This window comes from Lissotriton helveticus, chromosome 12, assembly GCF_964261635.1.
Source record: "Lissotriton helveticus chromosome 12, aLisHel1.1, whole genome shotgun sequence".
NCBI classification, from domain to species: Eukaryota; Metazoa; Chordata; class Amphibia; order Caudata; family Salamandridae; genus Lissotriton; species Lissotriton helveticus.
This window is the reverse complement of record NC_136073.1, coordinates 757,007,277-757,020,480: the sequence shown is the minus strand read 5'-3', so window position 1 is coordinate 757,020,480 and position 13,204 is coordinate 757,007,277. Positions and strand designations below refer to the sequence as shown.

The 13,204-nt window shown below is 51.9% G+C and overlaps 1 protein-coding gene across 2 annotated transcripts in view; it reads right to left on the bottom strand.

Moving 5' to 3' along the window:
- The window catches only part of IQGAP3 (IQ motif containing GTPase activating protein 3), a 307,137-nt gene that overhangs the window by 133,721 nt on the left and 160,212 nt on the right, over nt 1–13,204 (bottom strand). For both annotated transcript variants that reach the window (XM_078671026.1, XM_078671027.1), the window contains one exon: nt 5,921–6,061. In XM_078671026.1, the coding sequence (XP_078527152.1) occupies nt 5,921–6,061 (141 nt within the window). The remainder of the gene's footprint in view (nt 1–5,920; nt 6,062–13,204) is intronic.

Below are 13,204 nucleotides of genomic sequence, written 5' to 3'. Positions count from 1 at the left end.
TCAATTGCCATCCTTGTACCAACCTTTGCTCAATTTATTGTGACATATGTACCGATTTGTTTCATTTGTGGAGCTGTCTGAATAGATTTCACCATATATTTGCACCAGGTCATACCTCTATGTTTTATTTAACTGTTTTTACTGTATGCATTTCAAATCAGTTTTAGCTCTTTTTTTTATCCATATCGATTTTAAAGTAATTGAATTGTATGCAATTTTAGATGCACTTTTAAGGTCAAATTGACCAAAATAAAGTGATTATTGACTTGACTTGTTTGTCAAGTACAGTGACGTCTTCCCACCTGCAGGCATAATTGGTCTTGGTGTGTTTAGTCATGGGAGAATAGATGTAAATTAGTGGAGCCTTTGTTCATTACACACTGGCAGATGTCACCAGGCACGGTGCTCAACATCCAAGAATACTTAGGAGAGACATGAAGGAGAGGTAGGTAAGTAACTTCTAACAAGTAAATCCAAGTTAGTGCCTAGTTTCCACAGATTTTCATCAGTGCCAGACTTGGTATCTGCTTCACTGCATAGGGCCTATCAAGATTCTGCTTGCCTTTTTGCCAGCTGTTCTGACAGACTATAACCGCAGAATCCTCGCATTAGAATATTCGCCAGGCGTCAGACTGGATCCGTAAAATCTTGAGCTTTACCTCTGCCGCCGGTAGGCAACGTCGATCCGCTCCACATTGGAAGTGACGTGCAGTGCCCATATAGGCGCCACTCAAGCATGCAGACATAACTTCCTTTCATTCCGTGCTAACTCCTCGGATCCAGAGAGCTTTGGTCACTTTTTGTCTATCTTTTTCTACTTTTTGTAGATTCTTTATTGAGCCATTGCGCCTATTGTGGTAGGAGCATGTCCACTAACAGATCCACAGGTTCTAAGCCTTGTGGGGAATGTCAGACAGAGGAATATTTCTCCCAGTCGATGCACCAGAAGGTGATACGGGAGCGAGCCTGAAGCTCCTAGCGGCAAGGCACAAGAAAGCGCAGCATTGCTCCTGCTCATGATCCAGCGGAAACCTAAAGCCCGGTCGCACAGTTGGTTTTGTGAACGATCATCTTTAAAGTCCAAGCCTACATCATCAAAGTTGGGTAAGTCAAAGAAGTCTAAGGCGTACTTGTACTTCCCTCCCTTTATCTCGTGCTTCTAGGCCCCACTTCAGCACGTCCCCTACAGACCCGAAAGCTGGGTCTGCTCTGCTTCATTCCTCCCGACTTCCCCAGCGCCAGAGCGACCACATCCCAACTGACGGAGTTTTATGTGGCCATGCCCTATATTTATGGGGCACCAGCTCACTCTAGTGCGCTTTTGGGCAACACCCGCCAGAGTGGGGCCCCGTCTGGGGAACTACCGGTGAGCTTGCTCCCAACACCAGCTGGGCCCTCTGGATCCGCCTCCGGATTAACTAAGGCACCGAGGCTTACCCCCAAACCATGTCTTACCGACTGCGGCGCTGGCCAGACTCCATCAACAGTCTGGCTTGGACACATGCCCCTAGCCTTTAACAGGCCTAGTGCAGAGCTGGATTTTGGGGGTGGAAAGGACTAAGCTTACCAGTTCTTTTACCCTTTCGACGAGATAGCCCATTCTACCAAGACGAAAACTGGAATGAGGAGCCAGTGGAGTGGACAGGTCTCCAAATGCTGGCCTTGTCTCATCTCCGGGACCTGACATGGTGGAAGGTGCACCCTTGGGCATAGTGGTGAGAATGGCAGTGAAGGTCCTCGACCTAAAGCTTATCTTCATGCAGGTTAAAACCAACATCTTAATGGAGGTGCTTTAGCTAGAGTTATCCCCTGCTCCCTCCCCCTTCAGTCAAGCCCTTACAAACTCTTTTATGGAGCGTTTGGCCAATCCTGCATTGGTGCACAGGATGAAGGCCCGTCGCCACCGCCCCACTCCGGGGTACCCAAGCTTTCCTCACCCAGCAACCTACACCTGAGAGCGTGGTGGTGCAGGCTTCGACTGCCAAACTTCATCCCAGCACATTCTCCGCTGCTCCATCGGACTGTGAATCCAAAAGGCTGACGAACTTTGGAAAGAGAAACTTTTCACCGGGCTAGCACTGCGGTCAGTGAACCCTGCATGCTTCTTGAGGCGCTACTCCCACACCTTATGGGACACTGTCACAGAAGTGATACCCATTGTCTGGGAGGAGGCCTGAGCCATATTAAACTAGGTCATTATTAAGGGCAGAGATGCAGCAAAGTTCTCTATCCGGCGTGGGTTTGACACCACTGACTTGCTGGGCAAGGCCAACTCCTCCAATGTGGTATTACACCACCATGCTTGGCTCCGATCAATTAACTTCCCGGGGGATGTCCAGTAGGCTCTAATGGACATTTCCTTTGATTGCTACCACATGTTTGGCGGCAAGGTCGATTCAGGGCTGGAGCTCTTTAAGGAGAGTCAAGCTACCGACAGACAGATGGTTGGGATCTTTCCTTGCGTTACTCCTTTCGCACTCCTCCTTTCGCCATTTCTACGGAGGGGAATCTCAGCTGTGCACGCAGTACCAGCCATACCCCCGTGATCAACAGACCACCTAGCCTTTTTGTGGCCATGGGCACAGCTCCCACAGAGGACGTGGGGACCAAAGCCGGTGTGTTGTCCAATCTCCTGCCCTTCCAGCAGCTGCAGTCTCTAAGCCCCTTTAGCATGCCCTTCGGACAGCACAGCTATCCTTTCAGTGGCAGAGTCCAGCATCATCTGCCCCAATGGCAAGTGAAAACATTCAACAAGTGGGTGCTTCAAATTGTTTAGTGTGTTTACGCCCTTCCTTTTCTGGAAATCCCTCCGCCTTTGCCCTAATCCTCAGAACTGCTGACTAAGAACCATCTCTTCTTGCTCCACTCCAGGGGCAGGCTCTGCGTCCAAATGAGCTATTGAGAGAGTGCCAGCGACAGAAGCAGGAAGTGGTTGCTATTCCTGTAACTACCTGCTGCAGATACAGGAATGAGGCCTGAGTCCCATGCTAGATCTGTGTTCCCTCAACACCTTCCTGAAGAAATGGAAATTCAAGATGCTTACTTTGGCTCAGGTCTTGTCTGCCCTAGACCCTGGGTACTGGACGGTAGCGGTGGGCTTTTAGGATGTTTATTTTCACACTCCCGATCTGAGAGACCACAGGGATTACCTGCGGTTCACAATAGGTCACAAGCATTTCCAGTTTTCTGTACTCACTAGTGCCCCGGCGTGTTAATTAAAGTGATGGCCGTGGCTGCAGCTCACCTTTGGAGGTCAGCGGTCCCAGTCTTCCCCTACCTCAATGACTGGCGGATGAAGGCAGGCTCACTCCAGGCAATCATCACACAACTCTAGACTATAGTGAACTTTAAAAATATACGGACTGACTATGCCAGAGCCAACCTAGTGGCACCGATCTGGTAAAAAAAGTTTGGTATAAGGCCCTCCTAAGCATGAGCATCTGCCCTCCCATCAGGGTGCCCCACTTGGAAGACCTTCTGTTGTAGTAGCAGGGCAAGGTTCTACATTCGAAACTAAGTATACTCAACCTTTGTGTACAGTGATATTTAAATGGATTTGATGTGTTTCCCAAGATCTGTTCTGTTATGTTGGCAGCCAGGTTTCTCTAGCCGCTTCAATGCGGCGGACATTCCGCCACGGTGCAGAAACAAATTACGCATGCGCAGTTCGGACGGCCCCCGGCAGCCCACGCATCAAAAAGGCTAGAGTATGGCTGTATACACCTGCCGCTGGGACAAATTTGTCGCTTGGTGCCCATCTTGTCATGTAAACCTATTTCTAAGCTCCCTTGTTGGAGGTCCTACTGTTTGTGTTGTCTTTAGCCTGGCAAGGCCTTGCCCTGGACACCGTTAAAGGCTACATTTCGGTCATATCGGCCTTTTGCGATTGCCAGATCAGCGCTCACCGTTTGAGACTCTTTTTCTTAAGGGGTTATAACGTGTTCCCTCCTATCACTTTCATCATGCATCAATGGGTCATTAATTTGGTTCTATGGATTTTCAGAGGGTTCAACATCCGATCCCCTGCACATCACTCACATCAACTACTAACTCTCAAGAAGGCCTTCTTGGTGGCCATTACATCGGTCAGGATGGTTAGAAAGGTTCAAGCACTTTCAGATAACCCTCCGTATACCAGGTTTTACTTAGAGAAACTGGTTCTTCGGAAACATACCTCTATTCTGCCGAAGGTGGTCACTCATCTTCATGTAGCCAGAACATCACACCTCCTACATTTTTCACTCTGCCTGATCCTTCTAAGAGGAGATAATCAATTATTTGGACAAAAAAAAAAATGATCCCTCTCTTAACATCGATAGTATCGAGGAACACTGAGTGGACGATCAACTCTTTATTGGGTACACTGGACTGAAAAAGGGCAAGGTAGGGCAGAAATGGAGCAGCTCTCGATTGGTTGTACTCTGCATTAAAATCTACTACGCATTAGCTAAGAAGCAGCCTCCTGAGAGCTTGTGGGCCCATTTCACCAGGGCCACAACTACTGTGTTAACACACAGAGGCCACATCCTATCAAGCTGCTACTGGGTGTCACTCCACATGTTCACTAGCACTACTGCTTGGACAGTCAGGTCTGTTAAGACAGGCATTTTGCACATTCGGTCCTACAGGATTTTCAGGTCTGTGCTAGTTGCAGGCCCACCTCTGGGTAGGTACTGCTTGGATATCTATGAATTCTAAGGTGAGGAATCCGCTGTTAAAAGTCTATCAGAAGAACAAGTTACTTTCCTTCGGTAACACCTTTTCTTGTAGAGACGAACTACAGATTCCTCACTGATCCTCCCCACTCTGCAACATAGGCTCTTCTATCCCTAACCTACTGTTAGATTCTGCACACTGGTCACTCAGTCCAATGTGGCTCCACATTTTTTTTGCACGGAAATAGTCACGAAAAACGGATGTCAGAGTGCCGAGGTGGCGCCTATATAAGCCCCACACACATCACTTCTGATGCAGAGCCGAAAGATGCCACCTACTGGCGCACAAAGGTACTGCTCAAGATTTTCTGTTTCAGTCGGATGCCTAGGGAATATTCTAAGGTGCGGGATCCGGTTAGAACCGTTAGATAGAGTCTCTACCAGAAAAAGGCTTTACGAAATGAAAGTAACTTGTTCGGCAGTACTCCGACTCAAAAAGTGTCACCCCTGTTACTGCATTGTTTAGAAGAAATATTTTGGCAGATGTCATATTTTGAGGTATCCTAATCAGACTACAGACAAGATTATACACTTAAGCATTTCTCTGACAAGACTGATCAAAGGATTCAAAGGACTTCATTCAGACAAGAAATGGTACTGATACAGTGAAAGACTGCACTGATCGACACAACAACCATAAATGTGTTAACAAATGGCAGAAAAAATAGGAATTTCTGCTCCAAACTACAAGAGAGCTTGGAGGACTAATCCCTGTGTGTGATATATAGAAAACAATATGACTATAGCATCGGTTAAAGTAAAGAAATTTAGAAAATCGTGCAAATACAGAGCTTTGTTTTGTCAAGTTTTCCACGTTTTACAATCATTCTTCTCTTGCCAAGTAGAACATTCAAAATCCCAAGTAAATCTACGCACTGTTTGTTATGATACCAAAACATCTTTCTACTGTGCGAAAGCAAGCTTGAAGGAAAGTATTTTGCAAACCTATCAGGAGATACTGGGCTTTAAACTGTCAACTTATCAGCAACAACACTAATGTCATTATAACCTTTAAAATATTGGTTGTACCAAGCAGATGCAAAATGCGAAAACACAGCAAATGGGAACAGGGCAACAATAATCACTGTGCAGAGAGGTTCAGCCAGAGCCACATAAAAAGCCTTGCTAAAAAAAAAGGTTCAACCTAAACGGAGGCTCAGTGCTATACAATAAATTTAGTTTAGATTGACTTTATAGGTACATACGGAATCTTCTCAACGTTGGATGTGATGGTGGAGAAGAACTTATCCGTGACTGCAATCAAGTTACGAATGGATATGTCGAGGCGTCTCTGGACCTCAGGATGGCTCAGTGCCTGCTCAGGGCTAACATCATAAGGGAGTTGGCTGCAAGGAGAGGAAAAGAAAACAAGGACTAAAAACATAACCTATAACAATGAAATGCACAGCTACCATACAAATACACAAGAATGTAGATCTGAACTTTGAGTCAGGTACTTTTGTGCTAATAAGTTATATTCATGAACGAGCCACCACAGCGCATTTTGAGCTTGCTTTATCAAGTTACTCAAAATCATCGGATCAAGTCTTGGGCAGGATAAAACAAGCCTGAAAAGAAAGTTCCATGATAAAAAGTTTTTTAACCCAACCAACATCTTACTTATACAATATCAGTGCAGGCTATCTGGATAATCTTATCAAGACGAAACAAACATAAAAGAACTATCCTAAAGTATAAGTAGACCACTATTAGTCCTCAAATTTTCAGGAATCAGATCCAGGGTGGAAGGTTTCTGGCACTTTCAATCACATATACAGTCCCTTTACGAAAGTATGGCACTTTCTGAAGCAAATTTTCTAATGAAATGGAAAATGGTAAGAAAACCGCAAAAATAATGCAAGTAATACATAAGGATTCCTTAGAATGGCAGTAGCTGCCAGTTTCGGGAGGTGGTGGGGTTGTGCAAATGTTCTGTAGTGGGGTTTTAGACAGTGGTGCTAAAGCAGCCATTGAGTAGGACTTTGAATTAATCTGCCTCACAGGGGATAACTACACCATCAAACTAAGGTTGATGACTAAAGTCAAAAGGAAAGGGGGCAGATGAGTAGATACAGGAAATTCTTGCAGGGTTCCTCCCAAGGCCCAACATAAAACGAATATTGGGTGTGAATTTGATAGGTTCACTGGGATACTGCCTTTCGAAGGGAGAAACACAAAAGTAGAAGGATCTTGTCTATGGCCTAAATCAAAAAGACGGTAGCAATAATGGCAACAAACGGACTTGGGAGAGAGGCAACGATTAGTGCTAGCAGATAAGCAATAATGATACACTTTTCACTGTGGGCCCTACCAACTTCACACCTGAATGTCCCGATGACCTAATGGGCAAAATGCAACTCCCTGTGAAGAACAAGTTACTTACCTTCGGTAACGATATATCTGTAAGAAACAGTAGTTAGTATTAGATTCCTTACCTTAGAATATCCCCAGGCGTCAGTCTGGATCCGGAAACTTTTGCGTAGCAGTACCCCTGCGCGTCGGTAGGCGTCGTCTGCAGGCGTCCCCTGCGGCTCCGCGTAGTCGGCGTCGTGCGCCGTGATGACGTCGCTGGAGTATATAGACGCCGCCTCCGCGCGCTGACGTCAGTTCTTTGCACACAGCTTTTCCGCGCCAGAACACGCAGAGCCATGTGAGAACCAACACTGGTGCCATGTGAAACTAGGGCCCTGAAAGGGATGTCATTAACCCTAGGTATCAGTTCGCAGAACGGGGAGGATGGGTGGGGCGGTAAGGAATCTAATACTAACTACTGTTTCTTACAGATATATCGTTACCGAAGGTAAGTAACTTGTTCATCTGAAAGAAACAGGTTAGTATTAGATTCCTTACCTTAGAATAGATACCCCAGCAATACCAACCCCGGTGGTGGGTCTGCGAACCAATACAATCCTACACCAGAAAATCCTGGAGGACCGAACGGCCAAAGAAGCCGTCCCTCCGGACTTGACTGTCCAGGCAGTAATGCCTCGCAAAGGTGTGCAGCGAGGCCCACGTAGCCGCCTGGCAAATGTCCTGCAAAGGGACTCCCCGGCCCAGGGCAGTAGTAGCCGCCGTGGCCCGAGTGGAATGGGCCCTCAGCCCAACAGGAGGCTCCTTCCGAGCCAAAGAGTAGCACGCTTTGATGCACAGGACGACCCACCGAGAAATGGTTCGTTTCTGTACCGCCCGTCCCTTCTTCTCACCCACGTAGCCAACAAACAGTTGGTCATCCACCCGGAACTGGCGTGTGCGATCCATATAAAATGAAAGCGCACGTTTTGGGTCCAGACGATGGAGCCGCTCTTCATCTTTTGAAGGATGCGGAGGCGGGAAGAAGGAGGGTAAGGTGATGGACTGCCCGATGTGAAAAGCAGAAACTACCTTGGGCAGGAAAGAAGGTCTAGTTCTAAGAACCACCTTGTCTGGATGAATGGACAAGAAAGGAGGTTTCACAGAAAGAGCCTGGAGCTCACTCACTCTCCTGGCAGAGGTGATGGCAACCAGGAAGGCCGTCTTTAAAGTCAGAAGACGGAGAGGACAGGAATGAAGCGGCTCAAAGGGAGCGCACATCAAGAAAGTCAGAACCAGGTTCAAGTCCCACTGAGGCATCACGAACGGAACAGGTGGATACATGAGCGTGATGCCCTTCAAGAATCTTGTTACAATAGGGGATTTGAACAAAGATGGCTGATCAGGTAGCCTCAAGAAGGCGGAAAGGGCCGAAAGGTAGCCCTTGATAGTTGCCAGAGCAGAGCCCTGCTGGGCAAGAGAGAGAAGAAAGAGGAGAACCTCGGAGAGAGGGGCAGAAAGGGGATCCACAGCCTTTGCTGTGCACCATGCCACAAATCTGTTCCACCGGCAGGCGTATACCGACTTTGTGGAGGGACGCCTGGCTGCCAGAATCACATCACAGACTTCAGGAGGCAAGTCAAATGGCCTCAACTGTCGCCGCTCAATCTCCAAGCATGGAGGTGGAGACTGGACAGGTTCGGGTGGAGGACCGTCCCCTGCTGCTGCGACAGAAGGTCCTCCTGAAGGGGCAGGCGGATCGAGGGACCGACTGACATGCTGAGTAGCTCGGGATACCAGTACCTTCGAGCCCAGTCCGGAGCCACAAGGATAACTTGTGCCCGGTCGCGCCTGATCATCTTCAGCACTCTGGGCAGAAGTGGTATAGGCGGAAAGGCGTACAATAGACCGCAACTCCACTCGCGCCGAAAGGCGTCGCCGAGCGCGTGCCGTCTTGGAAACTCCAACGCGCAGAACTGATGACATTGCGCGTTCTCTTCTGTGGCGAATAGATCTAACCAAGGCTCTCCCCATTGCAGAAAGAGGCCTTTCGCCACGTCCGAGTTCAGACGCCATTCGTGATCCACCGAGCACCGACGGCTGAGTTCGTCCGCCCTGGCGTTCAGAGAACCTGCCAGGTGTTGAACCGTCAGAGTCACGCCCTGACGTTCCAGCCATTGCCAGAGGCGCAGAGCCTCCTGGCAAAGGGTCCACGACCCCACTCCGCCCTGCTTGTTGCAGTACCACATGGCGGTGGTGTTGTCCGTGAACACCTGCACCACACTCCTGTTGACAAAGGGGAGGAATGCCTTCAGTGCTATGCGAATCGCCCGCAGCTCCAACATGTTGATATGGAGCCGGGACTCCGCCGGAGACCAGATGCCTCTGATCTCCGCCTCTCCCAAGTGGCCTCCCCAGCCCTGGAGGGACGCGTCCGTCACAACTAAGTACTCCGGTTGGGGAAGGGAGAGGGATCTGCCTCTGACCCAATCGCGGTCCGTAAGCCACCACTGCAACTGTCTCGCAGTGCCCTCCGAGATCAGGACGTGGTCGGATAGGTTGCCCTGATGCTGGGCCCACTGAAACTTCAGGTCCCACTGCAGAGCCCGCATCCGCCACCTGGCGTGATGCACCAGAAGGATGCAGGAGGCCATCAGACCCAGAAGCCGCAGCGTCAACCTGACCGAGACCCGGGATAACGGCTGAAAGATGGGAATCAGAGCCTGAATATCCCGGACCCGCCGTTCCAGAGGATAAACCCGAAACTGCGCCGAGTCGAGAACCGCCCCGATGAAAAGGAGCTTTTGAGAGGGACACAGGTGTGATTTCGGCACGTTGATGGAAAACCCCAGCTCGTGCAGGAGGTCTGCCGTCATCTGAAGGTGGTGGACGACTGTCTCGGGCGAGCACGCCTTCAACAACCAGTCGTCGAGGTAGGGGAAGACTGAAACCCCTAACCGGCGCAGATGAGCTGCGACCACCGCCATCACTTTCGTGAACACCCGTGGGGCGCTGGTAAGGCCGAATGGGAGCACGATAAACTGAAAGTGCTCGTGGCCTACCGTGAACCGCAGGTAACGCCGGTGGGCCGGCAGGACGGGGATGTGAAAATACGCATCCTGCAAGTCCAACGCTACCATCCAGTCTAGCGGGTCTAGAGCAGCCAAGACCTGAGCCAAAGTCAACATCTTGAACTTCTCCTTCCGGAGGAAACCGTTGACGTTCCATAGATCCAAGATAGGACGCAGGCCCCCCTTGTCCTTCTTGGGTACCAGAAAGTAGTGGGAATAGCAACCACACCCTACTTCTGGCCCAGGAACGCGCTCGATGGCCCCCTTGGCCAAGAGGGCCGTAACTTCCTCCTGCAGAAGTGTCAAGTGGTCCCCCGACACACGGTGGTTCTGCGGTGGCATGGCTGGAGGAGTGGTCTCGAAGGGGAGGTAGTAGCCCCTTCGGACGAGCTGCAGCACCCACCTGTCCGATGTGATAGTGCGCCAGCGGGAGTGGTGATGGCGAACCCTGCCACCCACTGGCGTCACGTGGGCCTGAAAGCTCGGACTAGGAGGATTTGGAGGCTGCTGCGGGGGGAGGTGTGGTCTGACCTCGCCGCTGTCCCCGACCGCCACCACGGCGGAATCCACGGCCGCCACCGCGTTGAGAAGTGTTCTGCGGTGCGTGGCTGGCAGCACGTGTGGGACCGCCCCTTCCGTGGCCACGAAAGGAGCGAAACGAACCAGTTTGCTGGCGCTGGGTCGAGAGACCCAAGGACTTGGCCGTGACCCTGGAGTCCTTGAAGCGCTCAAGCGCGTTGTCCGCTTTGTCGCCAAACAGGCGACTGCCATCGAACGGCATGTCCATCAAGGCATTTTGGACATCCGTCGAAAAATTGGCGGATCTCAGCCAGGCGTGGCGATGAATCGCCACCGTCGTGGACATCGCTCTGCCCAGCGAGTCGGTCGTATCAAGACCACACCTGATGGAATACCTCGCCGCGTCTCGGCCTTCAACCATAGCCTGGCCGAGCTTGTCCAGTACCTCCTGCGGGCATTGCGGCAGACACTCCGCGACCGTATCCCACAGAGAGTGGGTGTAGCGGCCCAAGAGGCATGCGGTATTGCAGGACCGCAGTCCCGCACTCAGGGACGAGAAGACCTTTTTGCCAAACTGGTCGTACCTCTTTGATTCCCGGTCGGGCGGGGCCGACGGGAATGCGGATTGGGATGTTGAGGCCTGGATCACCAGACTCTCAGGGGTGGGATGGGTGGACAGGAACTTAGGGTCGTCCGAACACGGACGGTGGCGCCTGGCAACGTTCCTATCAACAGGCGAGCCTGAAGCGGGCCTGGACTACGTGCCCAAAAGAACGTCCGTCAAGGCTTCATTGAACGGCAGCAGAGGCTCCTGTGGGCATGACTGCGGTTTGAAGACCTCGGTGAGGATGTTAGGCTTCACTTTTGCGACGGGGAGCTCAAGGCGCAAGGCCTTGGCAGCCCTCATCAGCACCACAGAATAAGCAGCCTCAGCCTCCGACGCCACAGTGGGAGGCGAGACAAAACCAGGGTTAGGAGAGTCGTCCAGACCACTGGCATCACCCAAGTCACCTGTCCAGTCCACGTCGTACTGACACTCGCGTGACAGAGGGTCCTCAGACCCCTCCCAACCCTCTCCATAATCTTCATCACCATATTCGGATTCAACGATGTAGACCGGCTCCTCGGGGTCAATGGGCCCCATCGGCGCCGGACTCGGCGTCGGACGACGCCGGTCCGACTCCGCGTCCGGAGTTGGAGAGGGAATGGGGGGTGGCGCCGCCCGGAGCCGGCGTCGGAGGCACGGCGCCGCGCGGCGGCGGCGCCACGGGTTGCCCTGATGGAATCGGCGCCGGAGAGGCCGGTTGACCAGCCGGCGTCGACCCTGAAGGGCCCAGCGGCGCCGGGGCCGGAGCACCCGACGGCGTCGGGGCAGGAGCACCCGAACCGCTCGGGCCCCCGGACGGGACCACCGGGCCCGCAGGCGCCGTAGGCCCCGTCGGAGGAGACAGCGCCCTCATGGCCATGAGGAACTCCTCTATCTCCTCGCGCGACGCGCCTTGCCCAGGGACCGACGGGTACGGAGCAGGCAGCGTCGGCGACCCACGCGGGGCCACCCGAACCCCCGGCCGCATCGCGCGAGCGTCGGGGGGAGTCGGGGGTGCGATGACGACGCCCCGACTTCTTGTGTCGCTTACCTGAGGAACCGGAGGAATGGTGACGACTCCCGGAGCACTCGTGGCGGCTCCGCGACCGTTCTCTCGACCGCTCCCTCGACCTCCGGCCGGACCGGGACCGCTCCCGGCGCGGGGCCGACAGCCGGAACTCGAGCAGCTTGCGGGACCGCTCCCGTCTAGCCTTACCCGTCAAGGCCCGCCAGTCGACGCAGGACTCCACGTCGTGGTCGGCGCCCAGGCACCGCAGGCAGAGTCGATGGTGGTCGGTGACCGACATCAGGCGGTCGCACCCGTCACAATTTTTAAAACCGGGCATCCTACCGGCACCTAAAGAGTTAGAGTAATCAAAAAACCTTGGTCAAAAGACCGGAGTACTGCTCTTCGGATCTGCGCTTACTGGCGCGGAAAAAAGAAGAACTGACGTCAGCGCGCGGAGGCGGCGTCTATATACTCCAGCAACGTCATCACGGCGCACGACGCCGACGACGCGGAGCCGCAGGGGACGCCTGCAGACGACGCCTACCGACGCGCAGGGGTACTGCTACGCAAAAGTTTCCGGATCCAGACTGACGCCTGGGGATATTCGAAGGTAAGGAATCTAATACTAACCTGTTTCTTTCAGATCTTGATAATCTAGACAGTAGTGTCTGGTGAAGGTGTTTATGGCAGCCCCTTGCGGCAGTCTGACATGTCTCCGACACATGAACACTCTTGCCCAAGGGCATATACTGTAACGCACTTACTGGACCAACCAAAATAAACACCTGTAGGATGAGGAAATAGGTGTTTTCGTAGTCCAAGGGTACCACCCAATTTCTTGTGTTCCTGTCAGATAGGACGTAGGCCAAAGTCACCATCTTTTAGTTATTTTTCCTAAGGAATATTTTCAGAAACCGGAGGTTGAAGATTGGCCTCAGTGACCAGTCCTCCTTCGGCACAAAGAACTACGAGGAGAATGAGGCATAGCCATGCTCTAGCCAAGAGACTTTAATGC